The sequence below is a fragment of the Seriola aureovittata genome, chromosome 7 (assembly GCF_021018895.1).
Source record: "Seriola aureovittata isolate HTS-2021-v1 ecotype China chromosome 7, ASM2101889v1, whole genome shotgun sequence".
Lineage (NCBI taxonomy): Eukaryota > Metazoa > Chordata > Actinopteri > Carangiformes > Carangidae > Seriola > Seriola aureovittata.
The window spans coordinates 11,819,276-11,831,211 of NC_079370.1; the positions used below are offsets into that span (position 1 = coordinate 11,819,276).

Sequence of the window (11,936 nt, forward strand, 5' to 3'; positions counted from 1 at the left end):
TGCTGACAAATCCATGTTTCCCATTAGTGGTGCAGGGGCTACTGGCCCCGGCGTCAGTACCAGTCCGTGCTTCCGCAGGTGTCACATTTACTTTCATGCAGCACTCACGACTTACTCAGAGGATGTGCGAGATCCTGTGTCGGGTCAGTACATTACTAAGACCCCAAATGTGGAAATGATTAATCCCATTTCATGAGCATGCTATTCTCCAGAGGGGTGGGGGGCTACGAAACTGAACATCCCCTTAACTCCACTAATATAAGGTCGACGTTAAATGAATATTTAGCTATAGCAGTTTTGGAAACTTCCGAGGCAAATATTTGCAAGTCTGATCTTTCCTGGCAGCAGAGAGACAAGCGCCAAAGGGGCCAGCTGAATTCCCGTAAATGGGGGAAGAGAGAGAGGGAGAGCGGGAGAGAGGGGGGAGACAGAGAGGGTGAGGCAGCATGGGAGGAGGGAAAGTACTGGGTGTTTAAACCACGTGGCCGCTCTCCACACCGGAAATACGCGGACTCCGCCGCCTCTGCCAAGATGTCTGCGCCTGATGAAGACACGTTTGCCGAGGAAGGAGGCGAGCTGGAGGAGATGGACGAAGCCGGCAGCGATGATGATGAAGGGGTAGAGATGGAGGACGAAGGAGCGGGCGGAGAGGGGGAGAGGAAAGTGTACGTTCCCGGGATCGAGCCGCTTAAGCCCGGAGAAGAGCTGGAGATGGACCGGTCTGCGTACCGCATGTACCACGAGTGTCAAACAGGCAAGAGTTGTGCTAAAGTTAGCGGGTTGTCAGCGCTGTCATCGTGCACAAACCCACAGGTTGAATTGAGCTTTGTGTTTTTGTTGTTTGTGTTCAGGTGCTCCGTGTCTGAGCTTCGACGTCCTGAGAGATGCAGATGGGGAAAGCAGGGAGCAGTTCCCTCTGTCCATGCTGCTCTGTGCGGGCACACAGGCGGACACAGCCCTGAGTAACAGGTCGGTACAGACCTCCAGACAACATACACTTCATAAACATGTTCACGGCTGCTCTCACCTGACATTAATCAAACTGAGATCAAAACACCACTGAGTTTATAAATACAGTGTAGTGATTTACATTGTTCAAGTACTGCACTCTACTTGACTATTTTCGTTTAATACCACGTTGTACTTGTACTGCACATCTCAGGGGGAAATGTTCTACCTTTTAATCCTCTACATTTATTTGACAGCTTTAAAAACTTTACAAATGATCATGTTTCCATAAAACTTAAAAACAACTTGGATTAACAATATGATCTTTTGTTATCCATCAAACTACCTGACACTTCACAGTAGTGCAGCTGAAATATGGAACCCACAATGAAAATTAGCTGCATAGTTACATCTGTGCAATAGTTACATCAACCAACTCCAACAGAAAAATCCAGATTTTACATTAATGCATAAGCACTAATAATCTAATGATATAATATGATCGTAATAAGGGACATTTTACTGCATTGACTACTTTTAGTTTTGATACTTAAAGTGCATTTTCCAAATTATACTTGTATTTCATTTTCTTCAAATATTTTTTTGGGGGCTTTTGTGCCTTTATTGGACAGGAGAGTAGAGAGAGACAGGAAATGGCGAGGCAGAGAGAGGGGGAATGACATGCAGTAAAGGGCCGTCCGATTCAGGATTCGAACCGGGGCCTGCTGTAGCGACTGTAGCCTCTACATATGGGGCGTCTGCTCAACCCACTGCGCCACTCGATGCCCCGACTTGTATTTCATTTTCAACAATGAACTTTCACTTGTTATTTTCTAGAATGTTTTCACAGTGTGATATTCACCACAGTGTTGCTTTACCAAGATATTATCAGTGACAATATCCAGGAAACTCTCACTTTCAGTTATGTTTTGACATCATCCACAGAAAGTTAAGAATTTTCCTTTCAGTGGAAACTTAAAGGACCAATTAGGGGTTGCTACAAAAAAGTTGTTTATATCATTTAGTTTGAAACCAAAACTCCACACTTGAATACGGATAACAGATGGCGTTAAAGACTTATCTCTTAAGTAGTCATAGTAGTTGTTTAATGCATATATACAATACAACTCAAAAATAATTAAATGAGAGTGATGGATTATTTGTTATCTACATCCACTTCAATGCAGATGTTTACTTCCTTTGCAGACTTCTCGTCATGCGCATGTACAACCTTCACGGAACGGAGAAGGAAAAGGAGGGAGAAGAAAGCAGCGATGACGAAAGTGATGACGAGGAGGAGGATGAAGACAAGAAGCCACAGATGGAACTGGCCATGATGCCTCACTACGGAGGGATTAACAGAGTCAGAGTATGTTGACATTTATATAAATGAAACCATTTGGTCTTCAGACTTTATTTTCCTATGTTTCCCAAGTACTGATTTTGCTCCTTCGTTTCCAGGTGACGCAGCGCGGGGAGCAGTCATTGGCTGCTGTCTGGTCAGAGAAGGGACAGGTAGAAATATTTGACCTCCGACCTCAGCTGGAGGCCGTCCACAGTTCTTCTGCTATGGCAGCTTTCGTCAAACAGCAGAAGGAAGCCACAGCTCTCTTCAGTTTCTCAGGACACATGACTGAAGGCTTTGCTATTGATTGGTCACCTACAGTACCTGGTGAGTGAGTCTTTACCCTGCAATGTAATTTACAGACAAAAAAAAACACACTCACATACTTTCTGACCTTTTTGACACCTGGCATTAAGCTAACCTTGGGTGACCACAATATGTTGAGTACTGTAATTGTAAATATGCCCCCAGCTGCACATAGTCTGCTTTGTAATGTGTGAGTAACATGATGAGAACAGTCTGTACTAAATGTAAGGTATAATTTTCTCTCACACTCTTAACTGTCTCTCCCTCTGTCACCTCAACATCGGAGATTACTGTGTAAATTTCCAAACTGCAGCTTTTTAAGGTCAGAAACAAACAAGTCATTTTGTCCTTTCCACAACCTGATGTTTGCTTGTTGTTTTCCAGCTAAATAGCTTAAAAACTAAATTCTTATGTGCAGGCAATTTTGGAAATATCATCAGACACTTGGATCCAGATCCACTTTGAATCATTTACTTGGCTTAACTTTCTACCAGGTTTGATTGAAGCCTGGGATATCCTGCTAAATTTGAAACAGACAGAAAACATGACCTCCTTTTTAGAGAAAAGGGGGAAAAAAACTTTATAGTGTGTGTTGCAAAATGGTTGGCAATACGCATATGCACACATTGTAGTTATAGAGGTTAAATTGTGCACAGCCACAAAGAATAAAACTGAAACAAGTTGAGTGCGGCACTTCAGAGAGGGGACCTCATCAAAATAGCTGAGTGTGCAGTAGGTGTTAGGACAGAACAATAAAATTGGGGGGGCATGCATGAACGGCTAAAACAGATGTGGAGTCAGATATTTGAATCTAAACTTTATCAGAATTCATCTTAAACATATAGATAGAAATGTGTAAAAGCATAGGTGTGTGTGTGTTCCACTAAAGGGTTAACTGTTGTGCCTGTCTTTTATTAACAGGTCGTCTTGTCAGTGGAGACTGCAAAAAGAACATCCATGTGTGGGAGCCACGGGAGGGAGGGACTTCTTGGCAGATTGACCAGCGACCTTTCAGCTCCCACAGCAAGTCTGTGGAGGATGTGCAGTGGTCCCCGACTGAAGCTACAGTACGTTTGTAGAATAATGGTGACGTAGTGGGTGAGACTAGCGTAGATGGTGACAGTGGTTAGCACTTTAGCCGCACTGCAAGACTCAACCCTCACTAGGACTGACTGAAACCGTTCTGTGTTTGTCTGGGTTTCCTCCAAAATCAGAAGCTCATGCATGCTAAGCACTAGACATGCATGTTGAGATTTAACATGCATGTTATCTGTACTCATTGCCCCGTTGACCACAGTGCTGGCCTCAGAGCTGGAGTAGCCCCACTGATCCAAACAGTTAGGACCATTCAAATGCAGAGGATGAATTTCTCCACAGGGATTATTAATGTCACACTGAGCTTTATCAGTTCAACAGTACTTTGCAGATGTTTCTGTGGAAGAATGAGGTGTGGCGAGAGAACTGAGTTATTGGAATTAACTGTGTTGTCTTTAAAAACACCAACTGTTGCTGTGTGTCAGCACAATGTTGTGACTAAAAAGCTGGCTAAAATATGCTGTTTGTGTTGTCTTAGGTGCTATACTTAAAGTTAGTCACTCAACTAGTTTGTGGTATGTGGATGTTCACCCTACAGTCTGACTTTTTTGGCTTTTACCCTACTGCACTACTCTTGTTGCTTGAGTGGGGCTCTTTGGACACTGTGTAACCTAATTGGTGTTGGCACTCTAACACACAAGCTCCTCCTTAACAAGGAAGAAATAAAGTAAAGCTCCTTATTTGCGAAGAGCAGTTTGAACCAGTCAGTCTTTTGCTTTCTTAATCTTTAATCTAAAGTTCAGATCTCAGAATGTGTTCTCTCTCCTTCACCCCAGGTTTTTGCATCTTGTTCGGTGGATCAGTCTATTCGTATCTGGGACATCCGTGCACCGCCCAATTCAATGCTCTCAGCCAATGAAGCTCACTCATCAGACATCAACGTGATCAGCTGGAACAGGAGCGAACCATTCCTGCTGTCAGGAGGGGACGATGGTCTTCTGAAAGTGTGGGATCTGAGACAGTTTAAGGTAAAAACCAACAGCAATTTATCTGAAATCAATCATTAATAATGTAATCATTCAACTCATGCATGATCATTCAGCTGACAGTTATATAGCTATGAGTTGTCGCTTGTTTGACACAGAGTGACGATGTTACTGTTTGGTAGAGAAAACGGTCTTAAGGGCTTGTGCTATTACAGTAGATAACCTCACACCTTTGCAGTTTGGCTGCCCCACCCAACTAATTATTATTGTGACACAATACTGTGTAATTATTGCAGTTGTTGCCTCCCTTGTAATGCAGGAAATCATTTTTATTTGGCCTTTTTAAAGGAATTGTTTGAGATTTTGGGAAGTACTCTCTCTTGTCAAGAGAGAAAACAATAGCTAGAGCTTGGCAGTGTCTGGCTGAAATTTAGGAAAAACAAAGCAGTAAAAACACAGATTTTTAAAGCAGTGTTCATTTATTCTAGCCTGATGATGTTTGTAATGAACAGCTGTCATACCTCACTGCTCTTGTTCCACCTCTACCTGTAGACTGGGCGGCCCGTGGCGAACTTCAAGCAGCACAGCGCCCCCATCACCTCGGTGGAGTGGAGCCCCGCGGACTCGAGTGTGTTCGCTGCCTCGGGAGCAGATGATGTCGTCAGCCAGTGGGATCTGTCTGTGGAGTCGTCTGACGTGGGCGCCAGGGTGGAGGGGGTGAAAGACTTACCTCCTCAGCTACTGTTCCTGCACCAGGGTCAGTCAGAGATCAAGGAGATTCACTGGCACCCACAGATACCTGGTGTGATGATCTCCACGGCTCTGTCAGGATTCAACGTGTTCAGGACAATATCTGTGTAGTGTGTGTGTGTGTGCGCGCGTGTGTGTTTTAGAGAGAAACAGATGATTTTGCATTTACATGAGTAGTACACATTTAATGTGTGTAATGAGCAGTAAATCCAAATATGTTTCTTTTGTAAGGACCTTGTAATAATGTACATAATTTGGTGTTCAGGTAATCATTTTCTTTTTGACATTTATTTCCCAGTGTAGGCGCCATATGGTGTTATAATCTTTACCACCGGACTTTCAGTCTGTATGTTTTACAGATGTGTTGGTTTTTTTAGGCATTCCCTAGTGCATGCTTAAAATAAAATGTTTAAAACCATAGTTCTCGTTTGTACCCGAATGAAGGTTTTCAAAGACAGAGGGTAAGCTGCTCTCTTTGTATTTTACTTCTAATGAAGCACAGTTACTTCATGTCAAGAAGTGGCTGCAAATAAAAATCTGCTATTCCCTATATAACAGACACTCAGTTCTCTTTATAGGAAGCAGTAAATTGAGATTTTGGTTCTCATTTTGCATTATCAGTGGCAGGTACAATGCTGCACCACTATAATTTTTACATCTATAAAATACAACAGATTCACTTGATACCGTTGGCATAAAGTAGTGGAAATGCAATTGATATTACTCTTTTTTGTCAGATTGCAGGAATATTTTAGGGTACTGTAGAGTGTAAGTGTCAGTCAGAATTTGGACACTTCAATAAAATGGCAGTTGATACAGAGCACTATAATAAACGTGGAGTGATTTCGGACACAGCCGAGGTCTTGGGATCTTCAGATTCACACTGAATAGAAAACACTTCAACTTTTCACTCCAGATTTGCCTTGCAATCATTTCAAAGATGAGTCGTAGCCAAGGCTGGTGATTATTTTAAATTCCCAATAATAGTTTTATTGTTTTCACTGTAATCCTTTTGAAACCACAGGTTAACGTGTTTAAACCAGCATTTTCAACAGATGAGCATTGTGATCTCTCCCTTTTACAGCATTATGACATAAAACCAACAAAAGCACAAGCATTATACAAGCAAAAAGCATGTACAAAAATACACCGCTGGTCCTTAGCATTTTAGTGTCAGTCCAGCCCCACAGCCCCAAGAAACTTTTGTAGGTATGAAAACATACAATATAACTGCATTCTGAGAACAGCTGATTCGGTCTGAACCAGAGAAACAGTGTCAGATTAGGAATGTGACAAATTCACAGTATTTCATAATAACTTTATTTTCTGACAATGTCTCTCTGGACCCTTTGTATGTAAATCTTTTCAAAACATGCAATACGAGAAAAAACTAATAAGACACTGGTATAACACAGGGTACAATAATGTAAGTACAGCTCCCTTTAAGGCACAATAAGGTAAAGTTCAGTAAATACAACACCTGTTGTGTTTACTGAACTGATGGCAAATATAAGACATAGTTAAAACTTAACAATGCAAGCATCATTCATTTAGCCTGAATCAAACTTTCCACTGAGCCTTAGTTTCATAGCAAAGCTTCCAGGTGAATGAAAAAAAATCAAAGTGCTACAAACGTTTCACTGTAATAACCTAAATTACATTTTTGCTTTTTCTGATCAAAATTCTTTGGCAAATCTGTTACCCTTGTAGATAAAACATACAATGTCTTTTCCAGTTGAGCAACATCGTCTTAACTGTATATCTCTGAGTCTTGAAAAATCCAGTTTGCATTCATATATATTCTGTTTCAGCCTCCCATTCAAATGATACTGAAATGATGAGTTAAGGAAAATACAGTATCCTTGATTTACTCAACAGCAAAGATCTGTTTTCATGGGGAAAACATACCTGTCCCCTATAGACCAATTTCATCATCAAACTCATCTTCAAATGTGTAGCCTCGTCCTACTTCCCCCTCCTCCTCCTCCTCCGAATCAGTCTCTGAGTGACAGCTGTCGACCCTCCTTCTGTCCAATGGGGTGACTCCTTCATACTCTGAGCTGTGTGATGAGGCAGGACTAGGTGGCAAATCTACTTTGTGATTGGTGAACTCAATTTCACCTTCTCGGCTCTCGCCCCTCTCACTCTTACCACTCGTTGGACTTTGACACACCAGCTGATTCTCATCCTGGAAGTCAAACCCTTGACTTTCTTCCTCTTCAGATGCTCGGCGAATGATCTCGTCTCGTTTGTCACTGAATCTCACTTTTGGTTTTAACCCCTTTGGCTTGATCCCATTCCCATCTGGTATCCTGCTGTCTTCCTGGTTTCCATCCAACCCTAACAAGTTCTTCCCGTTCAGCTCATTCTGCATGTTCACAGACATCTCCATGGCCCCTTTTCCCTGCTTTGTTTCCACCGAGGACATGCCACTTTTGGGACTGAATGCATATCCCTCATTGGACTCAAGCCCCAGTCCATCCATCACTCCTAATACATCTCCCAGCATAGACGGCCCCAGATCCAAGTCCAGGTCCAGGGTGAATGAAGACACTGACTCAGAGTGCTGAAGCTCATTGTCCTGTGGGCTTCCTGGAGCATCTGTATGAAGATCACTGTGGTTGATTGCCACCTCAGGATCAGCAGCTGGCATGATCCCTGGACTCCCCAGGTCAGGGCTGGCTGGACTTGGGCCGAGAGTGGACAGGAAGGAGGTATCCCCAAAGGCATCGCCTCCCCTTCCAATGTGCATTGTGTGGCGAAAGTCACCCAGTGGCGCTGAGATCATGGTAGGGTCCAGGCGAGGGGCCCGGGATGATTTGTGAAGTGGCATAACTGCAAGAAGATTGAGGATGGGGGTAAAAGAAGAAGGGCAAAATAGCCAGGAAGTAGCATTTTGAGAAAATGAGATAACATATAAAAATGCGCAAAAAGCAAGTGAATGCTGGAGCCCGGGTCCAACCTCCTGATAAGACAGAGCAGTGTAAAAACTTCACTGTGTTGTGCAATATTGTAGGAAGCCAATGAGCATTTTGGCACTGGTGGCTGTGAAGGCCATGCTGAGACTTGTACTTGAAGCACACACATGCAACGCTAGCACATACTTTTCTCTACCCTCAGGGTGTTTGTGGACAAAAACAAGACTGTGATGTTCCAAACATAAAAACTGAATCTAAAGTCCTAAAACTCCTGGGTTGTGTTACTGTGATGGGCATTAAATTCAGATGTCAGCATGACAAAACTATTCCTGTTGAGGTCTGCAACGTTTTGAACTAATAATTATTACAGTAGGTGGAAGCCAATATTACAACATATATTTCATAATGTCTTAGAGATTGAGTCACTAATAACATTTTCTTTTCATTATCAGCCTCATACGTTGAAAGCCAGTATATACATTCAAGACATTATTCTCAGAGTTAGTACATGTGTGTATGTGAGAGAGCTAGATTTGGGAAAGGGAGGGGGGGGGGCTAACAGGCCTAGCCCCAACCCACAAGACTTTCCAATGATAATTAAAGTAAATGATATATGATATTAGTTAAATGTATGACTCATAATTTATATGATGAGCGAACGAGGGCAACATTTATTGATGAAGCAGTGAGAGGATCGTTTTGATCAATGTAAAACTCAGCTAATCGATTGACCTGAGTGAGCGTCACCAAAACAAGTGAAAGTATGGAAAACTTACTTTAAAGCGTATATTCTGGTCTTTGGTTGGCTACCTCCACAGTATCCCACTTTTTCATCTGGCTTTCTGCTCGCGCGTCCCTCTCGACTTTTCCCTCGCTCTTTTTCTCGCCGTCGTTTGTCTGTGTGAATTTTCTTTTTCTTCCAAAGGGATGGGCACGGGGTGAGGAAGTGACGCGACAGTTATTAGGGAGAGCTGGATCAAAGTGCTCTCGACTTTACCAGACATTGTAAAAATATGACCCAGACCAGCAGTCAACTTTCCACAGAGTATTTTTATTCAAAGTTTTTTTTTTTTTTCTATAATTGTGGGCCATAGCTTATTGATTAAGCAACAGGACAATGTAGATGACTGGAAGTTGGAGTCAATGAGGGTTTTGTGTGTAAATATCTACTTAAAAGTATCAAATTGTAACTGAAAACCTATTTTTATATGAACTTGAATGGCCGGGATTTAGTACTGTGCTGCAATATTAAGTTAAAGTCCTGTCGGTACCAAAAAGTATTTTTGTAAAGTGTTATACTTCAGTTTTTCATATTTTATGGGTTTTTTTTTTTCAAGTTCTATATAAAGCATAAGGCAAAAGAAATATTCCATATTTTTATTACTCTGAAGAAATCCCAGCCCCAAGCACATTAGTTCCCTCTGAAGATGTGAATCTTTAAAATTAATATAGATTTAAATTTAAAAAAAAGCCCAATTAATTTTATTACACTGTTTTTAGCAACCAGGAGTTAATAGTGCATTAGTTGGGGACTATTGTCCGACATTTTGTGTGTTAGTGAGTATTAATGGCAGTAGAAGAGCATATTTAGTACTGACTCAAAGCTACAACGAAGGAACATGTTATGACTCACTAAAGTGTTTCTTTCTCTTTAAAAAATGTTCTGTTAGTCTGGATGAATTGATTGTTAGTATTGGTCTTTTTATGGGATTTGTTGAAAATATGAAAAATACAGACAATATATAAACCAACACTAAATTGAATTATTCTCTTATTTTCTATTTGTACTTAGTACTATTATTTAGTACTATTGTTTAGTACTATTATACAGTTCTTTCCAGGAAACTACCATGGATATTACTAATTTGTAAAATAAAGTTTTATTTACCAACTTGAATGTCAAATGTTGTTTCAAAACTCCATATGTGAGATTAGAAATACTGGAATCAGTCAATTTTAACTCCCACAAACTTGCTGAAATCCCCACATTCCTAAAACAAATTAAAAATACTGAACCCTGACTTCTGTGGTAGCTTCAGTGGGATGAAGTCATAGGCTATATTAAAGATTTTTTTCAGGCTGTGGTTAAGTTTAATGCGACGCCATCATATGAGACAAATTTCATTTTACTTTGAAATTATTATGAAAGGTTTAACTTAATATGGACTGCAATTATGCTTTCTTTTATTGGATGCAGTCAGCCCTCATATAGCAGTATTATCTGACAAAGCATATTTTTGAAGGGTTTCAGTCTGGTGCATATTGGGTCACATAGCTGTAATAGTCGGTAATCCTCTTGAAAAAGACTGGAGAAATTGGTCTCAACTTCAGCAGTGGATTGGAGATGACTTTTAGGAGTACATATTATCAAGCTTCCTCCCATGGGTTAAAGAAACAGAAGCTTTGCAAAAGCCCAGGTATTCATACAATAGTGCCGGGCTGTGAGTCATTGTTTGCGAGATCTTGTCACAAATGCTCAACATATTTGTGCAATGATGTAACCGACAGGACAACAATGGGAACAAATTATTCATTCAGCTGGCACATGATTTCATTCACTGTGAGAAATGGACTGGAAATTACAGTTAATACAGTATTTTATTTGTTTGAAAGCTGTGCTCCTGAAATCCAACAGGATTTTGCCCACAAAAGTGAGATATTTAAATTTTTTATGTGTGTTTAAGAGCAAAACATTGCATCCTCCCTTCAAGATTATGGACTTTACAACAGTATGTAAGTATTAAGAAGCAATATATAAAACACTTAACCTCCAGAAATAATAAATGAAAGAAAAAAAACATCTGAATGTTTTGTTTAGTTTGATACCAGAATGTACCACAAAGGAACATGTCCTTCAAAAGGCATTGTGATCACTGCTTTTCATTGCTGTGCAGCAATTTAGCTACGCATTCATGAACCTTACAGTAGTTGCAAATATAATTTGCACTCCACAAAGGGTCATTCCAAAGAGACCTCCAAATAATTTAGGGGATCAAGTGTGGGAGAGACTGACAGGAAATGACTCCCTTCTGTGTAAAACACTTGCACACACCCTGTGACACAAACACACATCCTGCAGCTGTTTGTGCTTCACAGGAAGGTAGAGGGAAAACGTATGTAAGATACTCTAATGAGAGACTATGCATACAATCTATGATTCTTGGGGTGGTGGTGGTGGTGGGGGGTAAAAACAGATAGTGTAAAATGATAGCACAACACAACACATGAACAAACAAGATGAGTTGATGTTGAGATTAATATCATAAATTGGGATTAAACAGATATTTGGTGATATGTAGATATATTGGTAAAAGAGTGTAGTTAAGTTTATTTTTATTTTTCACTAACTTGAGGAAAGTGTGTGATTGTTGGGAGTTTTTTTGCCCTCCGTTTAGCCTCGCAGGCATCACAATCCCTCCCTATCAGTCCTGATTGACAGGCTAATAGCTGAATACGAGTGTGGCCTGAACTTAAAGTTAGACATTAGATTGGTGGAGCTTGGAGGGGGCGGGACAAAAGGCTTGCGTAAATTCTGCCTGAGAGGACGCACTTTGGGCAGTAAAACACCGGGCAACAAAACACCAATCAACAAGACGATAGGACGTCACTTGACTTGGCCGGTTTAACTTATCTGCCATTTTGTATCTG

At 41.0% G+C, this 11,936-nt stretch overlaps 2 protein-coding genes across 2 annotated transcripts; one reads left to right on the forward strand and one right to left on the reverse strand.

Moving 5' to 3' along the window:
• Positions 1–485: 485 nt before the first annotated feature.
• grwd1 (glutamate-rich WD repeat containing 1) lies at positions 486–5,790 on the forward strand. Its single transcript, XM_056380700.1, has 7 exons — positions 486–754; positions 852–969; positions 2,155–2,317; positions 2,410–2,620; positions 3,521–3,666; positions 4,471–4,662; positions 5,173–5,790. Exons 1-7 carry the CDS (start codon positions 532–534, stop codon positions 5,479–5,481), a joined length of 1,362 nt encoding a protein of 453 aa, XP_056236675.1. The 5' UTR covers positions 486–531; the 3' UTR covers positions 5,482–5,790.
• A 541-nt stretch (positions 5,791–6,331) lies between these two features.
• Positions 6,332–9,227, reverse strand: cdc42ep5 (CDC42 effector protein (Rho GTPase binding) 5). Its single transcript, XM_056380702.1, has 2 exons — positions 9,065–9,227; positions 6,332–8,205 (listed from the first exon to the last, which is right to left on the reverse strand). The coding sequence occupies exon 2, from the start codon at positions 8,201–8,203 to the stop codon at positions 7,286–7,288; it is 918 nt and encodes a 305-aa protein (XP_056236677.1). The 5' UTR covers positions 8,204–8,205; positions 9,065–9,227; the 3' UTR covers positions 6,332–7,285.
• Positions 9,228–11,936: the final 2,709 nt, after the last annotated feature.

What these genes read in the sequence shown, in the direction of transcription:
- grwd1 (XM_056380700.1), top strand. Translation starts at nt 532, where the DNA reads ATGTCTGCGCCTGATGAAGACACGTTTGCCGAGGAAGGAGGCGAGCTG. An exon ending in GTACCACGAGTGTCAAACAG is followed by an intron (nt 755 to 851) that starts GCAAGAGTTGTG and finishes GTTTGTGTTCAG; the next exon opens with GTGCTCCGTGTCTGAGCTTC. An exon ending in GGTCCCCGACTGAAGCTACA is followed by an intron (nt 3,667 to 4,470) that starts GTACGTTTGTAG and finishes CCTTCACCCCAG; the next exon opens with GTTTTTGCATCTTGTTCGGT.
- cdc42ep5 (XM_056380702.1), bottom strand. Translation starts at nt 8,203, where the DNA reads ATGCCACTTCACAAATCATCCCGGGCCCCTCGCCTGGACCCTACCATG.